The 17445-nt window shown below is 43.6% G+C and overlaps 1 protein-coding gene across 5 annotated transcripts in view; it reads left to right on the forward strand.

Annotated features, from left to right (window-relative positions):
* The window catches only part of LOC121292169 (armadillo-like helical domain-containing protein 4), a 137081-nt gene that overhangs the window by 12628 nt on the left and 107008 nt on the right, over positions 1-17445 (forward strand). For all 5 annotated transcript variants that reach the window (XM_041213807.1, XM_041213809.1, XM_041213808.1 and 2 more), the window contains exon 2: positions 1865-3193. In XM_041213807.1, the coding sequence (XP_041069741.1) occupies positions 1909-3193 (1285 nt within the window). In that variant the 5' untranslated portion in view covers positions 1865-1908. The remainder of the gene's footprint in view (positions 1-1864; positions 3194-17445) is intronic.

A 17445-nucleotide genomic window follows, 5' to 3' on the forward strand; every position in this document is an offset into this window, starting at 1 on the left:
TTTGACATCTGGTGGCTGTTTGAAAGCTCAATTCAGTCAATAATTTAAATGGAATTAACATCTGAGATACTTTTTGTTCTTCAAGGAGCCTATAATTTGATTAGATCAGGATCAAAGGTTTTTTTTGCAAAAATATTCTTTATTCATAAAATTTGTAAAAGTATATTCCAAAACAGTTCAAATTGAAACAAAAACAAAAATAGCTGGAAAAACACAGCAGGTCTGACAGCATCTGCGCAGAGGAATACAGTTAACGTTTTGACTTCATCAGAACTAAGGAAATATAGAAATGAGGTGAAATATAAGCTGGTAGAGGGGGGGTGGGACAGGTAGAGCTGGATAGAGGGCCAGTGATAGGTGGAGGCAAAGAAGAGTTTGCCAAAGATGTCATAGACAAAAGGGTGTTGACAGTGGTGATATTAGCTAAGGAATGTGCTAATGGTGACATTAAGGGTAGAAAGCAGGATGAGCAAGTAACAGATAGCCCTAGTGGGGGTGGGGTGGGAAGAAGGGATCGAAATAGGTTAAAAGGTCGAGATAAAAGAATGGATGGAAATAAATTTAAAAATAATGGAAATAGGTGGGAAAAGAAAAATATATTAAAAAAAATTTTGGGCAGTCTTTCACCGATTTGATGATCCTCCAACAGTAGTTGATGTTTGTCTCGGTGTGCATCCCTGGGTATAGCCCGTAGAGCAGAGTCCACAGTCACAGACAAAAAACAGTGCACCTCTTTCCAGATCTACTTTGCAAAGGCACATTCCAGAAGGAGGTTTGCGATGGACTCTACTCCACAGCAGCTATTTCGAAGGCAGTGTAGCGGCGGTGCTGAATTAGGACCAAAGGTTTACTGCAGCTTTGAAATAATTACACTGACTGTGGTAGTCAGTGCATTTTTTCAAGTGGATGCCAGCTCAAGCTAGGGTATCACAAAAACTGTTTAGGGTCGGTTCACTTGATTCTCATTGCTGTACAGGAACAGAACAGGCGTACAGATGGTAGGGCCTAGCACCAGCAGAAAGGCAGGAAATTTAACTGCTGCAGGCCTCTTTGGCCTACTGTCGTGTGTTTGGCCTTCGAAATGGAGATCAGCAATCAGAAGGAGCCAATTACCTCTAAAAACCATCTACTGAGGAGGGGAGCTTAAAAATGTAAGAATGTAACTAACCTTTTTATATTTGGCCTTCTCCAAAATTCTCCACAGATACCCTGATTTCTGGTGGTTATTTGGCAAAAGCTAATATGCCAAGCTTATCTTGTTGCCATTGTATGGGTGTCCATTGAGTAATCCTCCAGGAAAATGAAGTAGGAGTTGAGAAACACTCACTTTCCACTTCATTTTCATTGCTCTGTTGGGCCTGTGCCTACCATCTCCTCTCAGAGAAGTCCCAGAAATTCCTGGGCTGTATAAAAAGGGTGATTCCTTAAAAAAAAGGCCTCTGTTTCTTTTCCTTGACCTCTGTGCTTGATGAAGTTCCTCAAGGACAATAGTCATAGAAATAGGGGTCTAATATTATTCACAAAAACATACACATTCCATGGGATGAAATCTCTATTTTTGTTACAGGCTGATGTTTCAACGCACTGTAGTGTTCTATATCTTTTAACTTGGTAGAAGTTCTCATTTCACTTTCTAAAAAAATATGATTTTTACGTTAGAAATATGTGGACATTTGATTTTTTATTCATCAGGCAAATGTATTTTTGCATATCTTATTGCTTTGTACTTTCCAATCATTTACCTACACATTAAGTGACAGTTGAGATATATTTGTGCTACATAGTTTATTTTGAATTTTATTAATATTGTGGTGACACTAAATAAATGCTTTACAAACAATATTGAGCCCTTTTTTTGTTTCAGGTTTCTTTGTGCAGCTCTCTTCAGGGGAATTCCTTAATTTTTGCATGTATTGGTTAATGATGAGACCAACAGAATTCCATGCTTGTGTGGCTATCTTGGCCACCCTCATCTGCTTACCAGGACTGAGATTGTCTGCCATTCAGAAACGACATAGAAGGAACATACAAATATCTGAGGTTTCCACAGCAAAGCCAGAAAGCATCACAGGCTATAATGAAAACAATTATGGGATGAAAAATGATACATTGCTAAACGGAGAAACAGCAAGTTCCACTGCTTCTAGTAATATTTTAAGGCCTACATTAGGGGCATTAACTGCGTCAATAAATCCTAGCATTGCCCATGTAGGAGAAACAAAACAAACCAATAAGGCAGAAAATGAAAATGTAATCTCCGTGACTAGCCTTGACATATTACCTACAACTACAACAGTGGTGCCATTTCAGAAACCATTCAGTACAAGTACAAAGGAAGCTGACTGGAACAAAACTCTACAGTCTAAACAGAAAGACTTTGTAACAATCTTAACGACAAAATCATCTTCTAATCCTGGCATTGATGCCACTGGAGTTAACAATATTGTTTACACGACAACAGGAGCAAAACAGAACGATGCAGCCACTCATGATAAAGACAGAACTGAAGGAACAATGAAGAATAAGAAACAAGTGCCAGAGCCAGTTACAATTTCAACTGTATTTGGTGGGGTCCACCAAAATGAAAGCAGTGGTGTGACAACGGGGACAACTGATTCTAGCAGTGAAAACTTTACACTGAATAGTCATGACACCACAGCATTGCCTCTTACAAGCAAAACAGTTCTTACTGTAAATACAACACAAAAAGATGTCAATGTATTGACTTCAGAAGTGTTAAATTCCTCAGAATTTACAAATGCAAATGTCGAAGGTTTCAGGAATGAAGAAATAACAACAACAACAACAACAGTAATCAATGAACCAGAAGGTAGTTACTTCAGCTGGAAAGCAAACAGTCCAAATGCTGATAAAGAAATGAATGAAATCATGGCAACTACAATGGGTGCAGTAACAGACAGCAAAGCACCCAATACATTTCAGGTGACTACGACACCCAGAGTTACAACATCAATCAAGGGAGCCACAATGATGGAGTCGGTCTCATCAGCTTCTACAGAAACTGTGTTGAGAACAACTCAAACAATGCAAGTATTCAGCACAGCAGCTATAATTGGAACTACCAAAAAACCATATAAGGGATTGAGTTCAAGGTTGGCAGTGACAAATGGGATTCCTGCTGTCAGATCTACTTTGCCAACAACACATCTCCCTCAGAAACAAGTCTCCGAAGGTATAAGTATAGATAAATTATTAAAAATCCAAGGAGTGTAATATTGCATGATTGTACTGAGCCTCTAATGCTGATTGGATTGTTCTATGGCAGGCATGTCCAACCTTTTTGTTTTGGGGAGTCACATTTTCATTTTATTCTCACTCAAGGGACCAATGAGCTAATTTCAGAAAGTTAAGGTTTGGCACAACGCTAAACTGAATTTCAAAAGAAAGTCATGGTATTAAGAAAAGAAACAACTTGCTGAACAAAAATAAAGCAATGTGAAAGCAATAAATTGTTAAGTTTAAAAAAAAAGAGTAATTAATAAAAATGACTGGATTGTGAGAGGATCAGTGCGTGTGCCAGGCTCACTCCCTCTCTCAGGGTGCTCACTCACTCAGCCTCACCCACAGTGTGAGTGGGTGTGAGTGTGTGCTGGTGTGTGGTGCTGTGAGTGAATGAGAAACCTGAGACGGAGAGTAAGGCAAACACTCAGTCACTCTCTCACACCCTCCCCCCCGCCCCCCAGACACACACACTCACTCCCTCCCACAGACACACAAACACACTCACATTCTCATTCTCCCCCACCACACACACACACTCATTCTCTCACCCCTCCGCCATACACACATATACTCACTCTCTCACTCCCACACCCAAGGGCCTGAATTTTCCAGCACCCCTGCGGTGGGCGGGGTAGGTGTGCCATTGAAATCTCCTTTCACACTGGTGGGACCGAAAGATCCCACTGGCGTGAGGGGCTGGAAAATTACGGCCAAACTGTCTCACACACACACACTCACTCAATCTCTCACAACTAGCCAACTAGCCTCTTCTCCATCCCCCCCGACCCACGGCTCTGCATCCTCTCCTTCCCGGCCCCAGCGCTCTCACCATCCCTGCACCACCGCCCACAGCACTCTCTCCTGCTCATCTCCCCACTCCACCACACCTGAAAGAAAACCCCTTTCTCCTTAGGAATCTCACTGCTGCTGTGTTCGCTGATTCTCCAATCACAGACTGCTTCTCTCCTGCGTTGCTGCCTACGTGTTTCAGTGGCATTTTAAAAGTGGTTCCAGGGGCCGCATAGAGGGGCTTCGGGAGCCTGAAGCAGTCCACAGGCTGTGGGTTGGACGAGCCTGTTCTTTGGTCTCACATGGCATCCGTGAACCAATCACTGGTAAAATTTTAGAATTTTTTTAGGCTTCAATGATTGTTTGCTCCCTCACTCCCTCAGTTAGTTCTCTAGAGCAGGCATTTTACCTGCTCTGCTTCCTCACAAGTGTTCCACCTCCAATGTACTCCCTTCTCCCTGTCCAGCACAAATACTTCAGCTCTGCTCCCCCCACCAGTGTTTCCCAAATGTTCCTCGATTTTGCTGTCCAGGCCCATTCAAGTGTTGCAGCTCTCCACTGCATGCCCCGTTCCCTAATATCGTAGCTGACACTCTCCAAACTGAAAATGTCTCCTGATTGTGGGCAACACAGTGGGTGATCTTCAAATATATGTCACAGGATGATGCTCTCTTTTGGTTTAAGTGTTGAATTCTGGAACAAAAACACAGGACCAAAAAAAAAAGGTCATAGGTTTAAAAGCCACTTTCTCCCCTCCCTCAGTTGTCTAGACTGGGTATTTGCCTAGTTAACCTTCCTCTCTTCCCTGCCAGGTTTCCGCTCACCTGAATGTTCTGTTTCCATTACTTCCTTCCATCCATGACTATCATTTTCGCACATTTCTGCTATTCTCTCAGGCTCACCTTAAGTGTTCTCTCCTGGATTCGCTTCCTTTTTCCATTTCAATATGTTGTTCTTTCTCACTTTTACATCCTCCTCACATCCCAGTCTCACCCCAAGTCCTATTAACACTCTTTCATTTTCAAAAGTATATTAATTATATTAAGTATATCAAGTAAGAGAAAGTCGTGTCTTGGACAGCAGGGGATATTCGCTGCAATTTACAGGATGCATTTTGATGATGAGTTAATTAAATTGGAATGATTTCACCTACAGTAATATTCCAATATAAATGAGTTAAAAATAGGTCTTGCTCAGGAACAGTGAACTTGTACAATAATATAATTTATGCAATTCTTCAAAGCTAAGAAGATGGGATATTGTAACCAAGGCGACCCAACTACATGAGTCTTTAATGCAATAAATAAGAAACAAATTTAAATATTCACAGCAGATGTGCAATTGCATTGTTGTGCAGAGCAATGGAGCACTGAAACATTGGGGGTAAAATTGAACTACACTGCAAAGCAGGATATAGTGAATAGACCACTTGCTATACACGCTGCCTGATAAGCATTTCGAGTGAAAACTATGTGGGACATCGATGGGCAATTGTTACCATTTGTGTTGTGCCTGAACCAGAGTTGAATTTCAGTCCTACTGTATCAGAGTGGTCGGGGTTCATAACTATCATGGCCTTCTCAGTGAATATCTAATCACAGTATCGCTGTTGGGAAAGACCACTGGCTATGTTGGTATCAATTTTTAGCTGGAAGACTTAACATAGGGGGAGGAAGAGAAATATCATAAAGCATTTTTTGTGCCAAATAACTATACAGTATCTTTTCTTGGCAAAGAGATGGGCATACTTCTGCCTCTTTCACTGTATGCTTAGCGAGTTGGACTGCCTTAGACTAAAAGGAATCTCTTCCCTTTTAGATGACAAAACTTATCTACAATGATAGTTTACGTTAGGCTTTGCACATGAGTGCTAAATCCTGTTTTATAATGTTCTAATTAAAGCATTTTTAAAACTAGAAGGAAAGGCGCTAGGACAACCTAGGTGAAGTTAATGGCAGAAGGGCCGGTGACCAGAGGATACAGATTTAAAATGATTAGCAAAAGAGCGAGAGGCAACATGCCAGAATATATTTTACATTGTGAGATGCCGTGATCTGGAAGAAGGTGGTGGAAGAAGATTTAGTCCTAACATTCAAAAGAGAATTAGATGAAAGGGAAATTCTTACAGGGCTATGGGGAACAAGCAGGGCAGTGAAATTCATTGGTTAGCTCTATCAAACAGCATCCACAGGCACGATAGGCCGAATTGCCTGTCGAAGACTAGTTGTTCTGATATGAATATTGAATGACTAATCAAATATTCAGTAACTAAATTGAAGGAAGAACGAGTTATTTAATGGTGAGACTTAGCTCAGCATTGGGATTTAATTTTCTTAACAACATTCATTTAAAAGAAAGCAAGGGATGAGATCAGACCATTTAACACATCCAGTTCCTTCCATAAATCCCATATAATCAGCTCCATTATGACTAGTTCACTACTTAGTCACTTGAGAAAATGTTGAAATCTCCACAAAATCATTGCACGTTAAAACAGTTGCTTTCCTGTTTAACTTATTTATTTGGGCTGTAATATTAGCTGTTCTCTGGTGGCTTCTCCGACAGCATTCAATGCAAAGTGGAATTAAATCTCAGCAGATGTCTAGCTTTCTGAGGTACAGTTGGCCAAATAAGTATATGAAGGGTTAAATTGCTAAATAATTGTTTTTTTTTAAATTGAACTTTTAAAAACAATTCAGTATGGATTTGGGAACAGTTGAGGTCCATGATGTATGGTACCGCACAATGTGGAAGGTACTGGATGATTCATATATCTGGGATAACCATACATTTGGGAAGCATCTTTGACTGCTTAGGTTTGAGTTCAAATTTCCTGAACTTGAGGAGCGCAAGGAGAAGGCTGAAGGATTCCACAACTCAATTGGTTATTTTGCTGTATCCTAATGTTTAAAAATAATGAATGTTAGGGAGAAAATTCCAACATGAATCCACTCCGAGATACTGTGGGAAAGAAGGTGGCTTGCTTCCAGCTAGCTCCCTTAAGAGATGGTGACTCCATAAGCAATGTTACTTATTTACCATTGGCTGTCTTCCTGTGTCACAGTTGGGTAGGGAAAAATATCCCAGCCTCATTTATTAACTTATTTCTTCTTTTGGATCAATTTCACCCCCTTGCAAAATGCTCTGTTTAAATGCATTATTTTATTACCGTATCATCTAGACAATGGAGATTACATATCTGTAAGTACCACTGACAGAAATCAGTGCTTGAACCCTGAGAAGTAGTTTGTTTGTGAAAAATAACCAATGATGTTAATAATTTTCCTTCTTGCTTGTTCAAGGTTTCTCATGCTTTTTGTGTCTCTCCTTTTAATTTCACTCCCCTTCACTCCCTTTGTGCTTCTGATACATTGTATATGTCTCTTGAAACTTATTATGCCTCTGGTGTCTCTTATGCCACTCAGTCATCCCACCTCCCGCCATGCCTGTCCTATTTATTACTACTAAATAGAATGACTGCCTGTAAATCTTGCAGGGAGAGAGATTCAGATTCATGTAATGCCATTGTCAAGCATGCATGTCAAGACCATTAATATTTACTGAACGCCTTTATCACCAAAGGAGTCTCAGAGCAGAGCAGAGAATGGGAGGGGAACAAAATGGCATACTCAATCACAGATGTCCAGAGCATCTTGTAAGACACTAAACACTAGGTGCTGTTGATATGCAGGCACCTACTAATCTAGACCTCTGCTGGTGAGTGGGTATTTAGTTTACTGAGGATCCTTATGAGGCAATTGTAGGTGGCTTATTTTATAGGTATTGTCCTGTTCTCCTATATATTTGGCTTGGTTTTCTCAAATTGCATCTGTGTTAATTTTACTTCTTGTTTTGGAGCGTTGGCAACTTGCATTTGCTGATATGTTAGAAAAATTGTTGCTTTGTCATCTTTTCATGGGGACCAGTTAGCTCAGTTGACAAAATGGCTAGTGTGTGGTTCAGATTAATACCAACAGCTTGGGTTCAGTTCCTGTTCTGGCGGAGGTAGACTTGGGACCTGAATCTTTTCCCTGCCCCCAAGAGTGAAAGGCAACCATCACTCGCGAAAAAAAGGCTGCCAAGGAAAACAGCTGAGGAAAATCAGGATAATAATGAACCAAGGGCCTGCTTTCAGGCAGACCAGGCATGAAGGAAGGAATCTTTTCATATTTTTGCCGTTGTATTTTCCAGTGTGATCTGCATGTGGAAGTGTATAATCATTGCTGTTACTTTTTTGTAATAAGGGAAGGTTGTTTTGAATTTGTTGATGCTGCATCTCATGCTGCACTCTCCTGTGAGTGTTTCCTTGTTCCCAGGGAGGTGAACAGGGAAGCCAGTAGCTTCAATTTCCTTTCCTTCAGAGTTTCATCTTTTGACTTAGTATACTGCAGAATACCTTGCTAAGTAGGACATTAGGATGTTTATTTTATTCCCTTTGATTGTTGCATCACGTTAAGTCATTTTAAATTTTCAGGAGGGTGTGGTGCAGTTTAACTCCTCAGTCCACAGTGTTCTTTGGTTTTATTCTTTGTAGTCCTGGGCATGAAACCATGGATGGAATTTAATACAAAAACAGAATTACCTGGAAAAACTCAGCAGGTCTGGCAGCATCAGCGGAGAAGAAAAGAGTTGATGTTTCGAGTCCTCATGACCCTTCGACAGAACTTGATGGAATTTAATGCTGGCCGAGGGAGGGAAGAAAGAGGCGGGTGGGGCTGTTGAAAAGCATGAAAGTGCTGAATTATCCTCAGCAGGGTGGAAGTGGGACAGCAATGCCGAGGGCCCATGGTGGGAAGGTAACTTTAATGGTTTTGCATGCAACAAAATTAACTTGTAGTGATTAAACGCAACCTTAGCAATTAAGCTGTCAGACAGTTCCCAGGAATCACGGGCATTTGCTTTCACAACCGGTTAAAGCTGGCAGTGAGCAGGCTGAGCACTCCTCAAGGTGGAAGGTGAGTGAGTCAGAGCTGCCTGTCACCACTTGGGAGATTTTTTTTGGAAGAGGGGAGAGGAGGCTGAGAAGCATCGCTGGGAAGGTTGAGGGTCACTGAGAGGAGGCTGAGTGTGACTGAAGGAAGGTTGAGTGCGACTGAGGGAATGTTGAGGATTACTAAAGGGAGGTTGAGTGCATCTGAGAGCAAGACCAGGGTGAGCTCTGCCAGGACAAGTGTGAGCGCCATTTGGCCATGGGCGCAAAGTTTTTGGTGAAGGCCAGTTCTCCATTGCAGGACACATTCTTGCCAAAGATCTACCTGCTGAATTTCTGCAGGGAAAAATAGGGTCTTGTACACCCAATGGTCATGGAGCCTCAGGCAGAGGAAGAATGGCGCAGAGGAAAGATGGAATTGGGTGCAGTCAAAGAGTGGCCAGAAGGGCCACAAGGGGTACCGCATGCAATGGGAGCAGATGCTGAGAGCAGTGGTCAGGAGGGAGGCAATCAGTGCCCTTTCCTGTGCAAAGCAATGGCGTGTCTCAGAAGTCAGAGTACCTGCAGATGTCAAAAAGGCAATGCCAATGATGGCTGAGGATGTTTAGGGAGGCATTCATAGGCCTGTGTGCACTCCTTCAGGACCATCTGCAGCCCCTTGGACTGAAAGGGAACCCAGTGCCAGTGTCTTTAAAAGCCAATGCAGCATTAAACTTCTACGCCAGTGGCTCCTCCCAGGGCTCCAAGGGGGACATGCGTGGCATCTCACAGGCAGCCACACATTGGTGCATTAAAGAAGTGACAAATGCGCTGTTCAAAAGGACCGGAGAGTTTGTGCGCTTAGAACAGATCCAGAGAGCCAAGCCGAAAGACCTGTGGAATTGTGTCATTGCGATTTTCCCACAGGTACAGGGAGTTATCGACTGCGCTCGTATAGTGATCACAGCTCCCTGGGACCAGTTTGAGGCATTTATCAACAGAAAAGGTTTTGACTCCATTAATGCGCGTTTGGCCTGTGACCCCAGGAGACATATTCTCCAGGTATGTACTCAGTTCCCAGGGAGTTCTCATGATTCACACGTTCCTCATGACTGCCAGGTGCCACGTTATTTGAGACTCCACATGCCTGAAGGGATGGATTCTGGGTAACAGGGGCTATTAGCTCAAGACCTGGCTGATGACACCAGCAGAAACTCTCAAACTCCAGCTGAGGAGTGGTGTAATGAATCCGATGGCTGCCAAAGGGCTTCAATAGAGTAGACTATCAGAATGTAGAAAATGAGGTTCCATTGCTGGATTGCTCTGGCGGAGCTCTTCAGTATGCGCCTCAGAAGGTGTCAAGGATTATAATTGCACAACCTCACGCAGCAGAGAGGGGAGACCTTGCTAGCCACAGATACAAAGGAGTCATACTCTTCAAGTGATGAGGAAGATGTGGAGGACAGATCAGGGCAGACAGAACTGGATATTGGGGTTCCAGCACCAGAAGCCAGAGCAATGGGAGAGATGCGCAAGGGAGACCCATGAGTCCCTCATTCTCAACAAATTCCCTCCAGAATGGGAGGACTTGCATTAGAGAACACAAAGAATTAGGTTCATGATATTGCTGTCCCTCTCCCCATCTCTTGTGTCTCCTTTCTGCCCAGTGATAGGCACCAGATTTGAGGTCTCCTCACTCTCTTCACTCCTGCTTAAGCACCTGCAATCGCTCGACCCCCCTGTTTGCCAGCCAGTTCTACCGCCTCTTCCTCAGCCAGATGGAGTGTCCTTATGTAGAGCACTGCTGCACTGGTTTTTACATATGCTTTAGTGTTACCACAGGACCGCAGCATTGTTCTGGTGCTGAAGGAGGCCACTCGGCCATTATGTCTGCACCGGCTCTCCAAATGAGCGTCATGACTTAGTGCCATTCTCCTGCTATTTCCCTGTATCCTTTTGCATTATTTGAATAGAATCAATCAACTATTGCCCACTTGAATGCCTCAATTTTCTGCAATTAACTGTAATTTTTTTCCTGCAGGCTCAAGGAGAATGACTTTAGCTCGATTGGCATCTAACCCCCTTATCAGAATGCATCCTTTGGCAGATAATGAGGCCACCAGGGTAACCCATCCTCTCTCCTACTCACACATCACCTGAGTTATGATAGGAGAATAAGCCTGCAAGTTTGGGCCCACGTACATCCAGGTCCTTATGGTGCATCTGCTGCTATGTCTTTCACTTCATTCGCCCGCCTGCCCACACCCTCCCTTCGCGGAACTCCTTGGCTTGCTGCCCTCATGGGAGCCCCATTGTACCCACCCTGGCATTGTGGAGGTGGTCATTGACCCTCTTCCTGCATTAGACTCAGGTGCGCCTGTGGACTTTCCTGTTGCCCAGTCTTCTTTGGTCAGGCGGGAGGGTCTCCTGACGCCATCGGTGGGGAAGAACATCCCCTACTGTTCCTGGGCAGCCTGAAGGAGGACCTGCAGAGAGCCATCGCTGAACCGTGGGGCCACATGTTGTTTGCTCTGAGCCATGTGTTACGTGTGTCTGGAGGTCAAGCTGATGATCCTAAAGTTCTGTGTCAGAGAGGAAGGCTGAATCTGGAGGTCAAAGTGATGATCCTGGGCTCCTGCAGCAGATTCTGCAAAACAGATACTGTTGGTTTGTAGACACTGGATGCATGCCTGGGTGCTGCTTAAAATGGCACCCGGACTTCCAACCCTGTCAGTTGATGGCGGGTTTGGAACTTTCTGCCCGTCCCCACTGCATGATTGGTCGGGACCTGCTGTTGACTGGCCGTCCACTGCATATTTGTGGTTGGCCAGCATTTCCCGCACCTAATCCTAACCCAATCCTGCCCACTTCCACGTCTGCTGTCGGGACCTGTGGCGGGACTACAAAATTCCGCCTGTGTTCGTCTGTCATCTGTTGCCTTTACACAATAGCAAGAGCACACTCTGCATTTTGGAGCAACCTATGTGGGTAGCTACAATGTAATTGGCCATTGAATTGTGGTGGAGTTAGAAATTGTTGTAACTCTGAGTCCTAAGAGCATCCTTGGAGCCCTGATTACTTGAGATTTTTACTGATAAATTTGTGCAATTGTCAAAAACGGAGTGCAGCTGACTAACTGAGTGAAGACTTGGAGTTTGGCGAGAGGGGAGTTTTAAGTGTTAGTTTTGTTCTTAAGTTTTCCTCTTAAAATCTAAACTAGTCTGTAATTAGCAGTAACTGCAAAGTACTGTGTAAATCATTACAAGTTCTTTCTTACAGTTTAGACAGGGTAACTCACTCTCAGCTGTAAGAGCTGAGTAATTAATTAGTTAATTGGTTGAATCTGGTTACTGCAGCCCCAGTTCAATTTACTATAAATTCAGTGCAGCTTTGGCAAACGGAGTGCAGTTGTCCGAGTGAAGACTTGGGGCAGAATTTTCTGCCTGTCGGGCGGGCGGGCCCAACCCGATCTCCGACGGGCGGGGAGCCGATCCCCGCCAGAGAAGCGGGCCCTGTCGCCATTTTATGTGGGCGGGCCAATTAAGGCCTGCCCAGTGTGACGTCTGACGGGAAGCACTATGTGCTTCCTGGGGCGGGGGGGTGATTCCCCAAAAGCGAGAGTGCACTCTTTCACGCATGCACACGAAAGAGCTCACGTCTCCCTGAGGCTAAGTGCTGCCTCAGGGAGAGCGCTGACAGTTCTAAAAACATTAAAAATAGAAAAAAAAAATTCCCTAACACGTCCCCCTCATGTGACAATGTCACATGAGATGGGGCATGTTCATGATTTACATAATTAGTTTATTAACCTTTTAAAAACCCTACATGAAACCTCATTCCACCGGTGGATGAGGTTTCATGTTTTTTCTATTGCTCGCCAGGGCTCCTGGTCTGCCCACCAACCTTAAGGCTGGACAGGCAGGTTGGACGGGCAGGTCCTTTAATTGTATAATTGATCCTGTCAATGGCCTCAATTGGCCATTGACAGGTCGGCGGACACACAGCTGATTTTGCTGCAGGCCCACCTTCCTGAAAATTTAAATGGACCGGGATTATGTTGGGCGTTCCGCCCGACATCATCCTGCGTCATTTTACGAGTGTGGGCCTTGCCCCCAGCTCGCCGACGGCAAAATTCTGCCTTTGGAGTTTGGTGAGAGGGGAGTTCAGTGAAGCGAGAGAAGGAATTGTTCATTTCCTCTTTCTCACCCCATAGTAATTGGTTCTTGCTCCACTACAGGAAAAGGCATAGCCGTTTAGTGAGTGTCTGGTAAGTTTTATTCTATCCCGAAATTTTAAAATAGTGCACAATTTGGTGGTAAAGTTAATAAAACATATAAGAAAGCAACATAAATAAGTTATTAAGGTAATTAAGTAATTATTTAAAACATATTAAGGATGGCAGGTTAGGTGATGTGTCAAGGCTGCAGCTTGTGGGAGTTCCTGGATAACATTGTGATCCAGGACAAATGCTGCAGTAAGTGTCTGTGGCTTGAGGCTCTTGGCTCAGAGTCTTTGAGCTGGAGGCAGAGCTGCAGAGTCTGTGACACATCAGGGAGGAGGAAAGTTACCAGGATACAGTCACACCATTTAGGATAGGGTATTTCGATTTGGTCAGTGACAGGAGGGTGTGACTGTGAATGAGACAGTTAAGGGGACCCAGAGGGCAGGAGTGTGAGCCTCTGCAATTGTCCAACAGGTTTGAGGTTCTCCCAGCTTCTTTGGATGAGAGTGGGGGGAGATGAGCAAACCGACCATGGCACCGTGGTACAGGAAGCCATCCAAGTTGGGGGAACAAAATGGAATGTAGTGGCAGTAGGGGACAATGTAGTAAGAGGGATTGACACTGTTCTCTGTAGCAAAGAGCGAGAGTCCAGACGGTTTTGTTGACTGCCTGGTGCCAGGGATCGGGACATCTGCTCAGGGCTGGAAAGGAATTTACAGTGGGAGGGAGAGGATCCAGTGGTGTGGTCCATGTAGGTACCAATGACATAGGCAGGATGAGGAAGGAGGCTCTTCATAGTCAGTGTGACGAGCTAGGCACCAAATTAAGAAGCAGAACCTCAAAGGTAATAATTTCTGGATTATTACCTGAGCCACCTGCAAATTGGTATAGGAACATAAGATTAGAGAAATGAATGCGGGGCTCAAAGACTGGTGTGGGAGAAGTGGGTTCCTGTTTGTGGGGCACTGGCAGCAGTAATGGGGAAAATGGGAACTGTACCTTTGGGACAGTCTACACCAGAACCTTGCTAGGGTTGCTGTCCTTGCGAACTGCCTAGCTAGAGAAATTGAGAGGGTTTTAAACTGAACAGTGGGGGCACGAGATCAAATTTGTGAAGATTCAGTAAACCAAAGAGTAGAGACAAGGTAAGAGAGACAGGTATTAATATGGGAAATGATAAACAGACACTGACAGGAAGGGACAGAGAGTATAAATCTCAGTGTAGATCAGCAGATAAGGCTAGACGCTACAAAAATAAAAGGGCAAAACTAAAGGCTCTGTACCTAAATGCACACAGCGTTAAAAAAAAAACGGATGAACTGATAGCGCAAGAAGAAATAAACAAGTATGGTCTGATAGCCATTACAGAGACATGGCTACAGGATGACATAGATTGGGACCTGAATATTGAAGGGTACGTGACATTTAGGAAGGACAGGAAGTTAGGAAAAGCTGGGGGGGTGGCTCTGTTAATTAATGATGATATTAGCACATTAGAGAGGGATGACTTAAGTTCAGCAAACCAGGATGTAGAAGTGGTTTGAGTTGAGATGAGGAATAATAAAGGCAAGAAGTCACTTGTGGGAATGGTGTACGGGTCCCCTAACTGTAACTACACTGTAGGACAGGGTATAAAAGAAGAGATAATGTGAGCTTGCCAGAAAGGTATAGTAATAGTCATGGGGGATTTTAATCCACATATAGGGCAGAGTTTTGCCCTTGGTGGGCGTGCGGGCAGCCAAACCCCGCTGCCGAAACGGGCCTGCCGCCAATTTGAGTGGGCGGGCCAATTAAGGCCCACCAAGCGGGCTGCCCGACGGAAAGCAGTATGTGCTTCCTGTGTGGTTGGGGGTGGGGTGGGGGGAGGGATTCCCCAACTGTCAAAGTGCGCTCTTTCGCGCATGCGCATAAAAGAGCACACATCTCCCTGAGACAAAGTGCTATCTCAGGGAGATTACTGACAGTCTAAAAAACTTTAAAAATAGAAAAATAAAAAAATTACTAACATGTCCCCCTCATCTGACAATGTCACACGAGATGGGACATGTTAATAAGAAGCACAGAAACTTTATTAAAGTTTTTAAAAACGGACATGAAACCTCATCCTGCCAGTGGATGAGGTTTCATGTATTATCAGAAGCCCACTGGTGCTCCTGGCCTGCCCGCCAACCTTAAAGTTGGACGGGCAGGGCCTTTAATTATCTTAATTATCCTGTCAATGGCCTCAATTGGCCATTGCGCTGTCCGCCCACCTTCCTAAAAATTTTAATGGACCGGGATGACACCCCTGACGTCATCCCACGTCATTTTTGCGTCGGCGAGCGGGCCCCGCCCCCAACTCGCCTAAGGGAAAATTCTGGCCATAGTCTGGAAAAATCAGATGGGCAAAGGTACTGTAGACGAGGAGCTCAAAGAATGTTTTCAGGATAGTTTCTTAGAACAGCACGTCTGGAGCCAACCAGAGAGCTGGCTATACTAGACCTGGTATTGAGCAAAAAGACAGGATTAATTGATAACTTCCTAGTGAAGGCACTCCTAGATAGCAGCGATCATAATGATTGAATTTTACATTCATTTTGAGGGTGAAGTGAGTGTGTCCAAGACTAGTATTTCAAATTTAAATAAGGGCACTTGTGAGGGCATGAAAGCAGAGCTAGCTAAAGTGAATTGGCAAATGAGGTTAAGGAATATGTCAATAGAAGTTCAGTGGCAGACATTTAAAGGGATATTTCAGAATACACAGAATATATACATTCCAATGAGAAAGAAAAATTCCAAAATTCCATCCGTGGTTAAGTAAAAAAGTTAAAGACAGTATGAAACTTAGAGAAACCATATAATTACACAAAGATGGGTGGCAGGTCAGAAGATTGGGAGGAGTATAAAGAACAACAAAGAGTGATAAGAAGATTAATGAGGGAAAAACTAGAGAATGAGAGAAAGCTAGCTTGTTATATAAAGACAGTTAGTAAGTGTTTCTATAGATATTTAAATAAGAAAAGAGTTAACAGTGAGTGTTGGTCCTTTAGAAAGTGTGTCTGGGGAATTGATAATGGAAAGTAGGGAGATGGCGGATGAATTAAACGGGTAATTTGCTTTGGTCTTCACTACAGAGGACACAAGTAACATTCCAGAAATAGCTGTAAATCAGGAAATGGAAGGGAGGGAGGAACTGGGGAAAATTACAATCACCAGGGAAGTGGTATTGAGCAAATTGTAGGGTCTGCGGGCTGACAAATCCCCAGGTCTGGACAGACTTCACCCTAATGTCTTGAAAGAAGTGGCCAGTGAGATAGCTGATGCACTGATTTTAATTTTCCGAAGTTCCCTAGGTTCGGGGAAGGTTCCGTTGGATTAGAAAATAGCAAATATAGCTCCTTTGTTCTAAAAGGGAAGGAATTTGCCTAATATCTGTCATAGGGAAAATGTTAGAAGCTATTATTAAAGATGTTATAGAAGGGCACTTAGAAAAATTTGAGGCAGTCAGGCAGAGTCAACATGGTTTTGTAAAAGGGAAATCATGTTTAACCAATTTATTGGAGTTCTTTGAAGGAGTCACATGCGCTGTGGATAAAGGGGAACCGGTGGATGTACTGTGCTTAGATTTCCAGAAGGCATTTGATAAAGTGCCACATCAAAGGTTATCGCAGAAAATAAAAGCTCATGGTGCAGGAGGTAACATATTGGCATGGATAGAAGATTGGCTAACTAACAGGAAGCAGAGAGTTAGTATAAGTGGGTCTTTTTCTGATTGGCAGGATGTGATGAGTGGTGTGCCCCGGGGATCAGTGCTGGGGCTTCAAACTTTTTACAATTTATATAAATTACTTGGATGAAGGGACTGAAGGAATGGTTGCTAAATTTGCTGATGACACAAAATAGGTCCCAAAGTAAATTGTGAAGAGGACATAAGGAGGCTACAAAGTGACATAGATAGATTAAGTGAGTTGGCAAATATCTGGCAAATGGAGCATAATGTGGGCATGTGAAATTGTTCATTTTGGTAGGAAGAATAATAAAGAAGCCTATTATCTAAATGGTGAGAGATTGCAGAGCTCTGAGATTCAGAGGGATCTGGGTCTCCTAGTGCATGAATCACAAAAGGTTAGTTTGCAGGTGCAGCAAGTAATTAGGAATGCTAATAGAATGTTATAATTTATTGTGAGGGGAATTGAATACAAAAGTAGGAGGGTTATGCTTCAGTTGTACAGGGCATTGGTGGGATCACATCTGGAGTATTGTGTACAGAACTGGTCTCCTTATTTAAAGAAAGATGTAAATG

This window comes from Carcharodon carcharias, chromosome 20 (genome assembly GCF_017639515.1).
Source record: "Carcharodon carcharias isolate sCarCar2 chromosome 20, sCarCar2.pri, whole genome shotgun sequence".
Taxonomy (NCBI): domain Eukaryota; kingdom Metazoa; phylum Chordata; class Chondrichthyes; order Lamniformes; family Lamnidae; genus Carcharodon; species Carcharodon carcharias.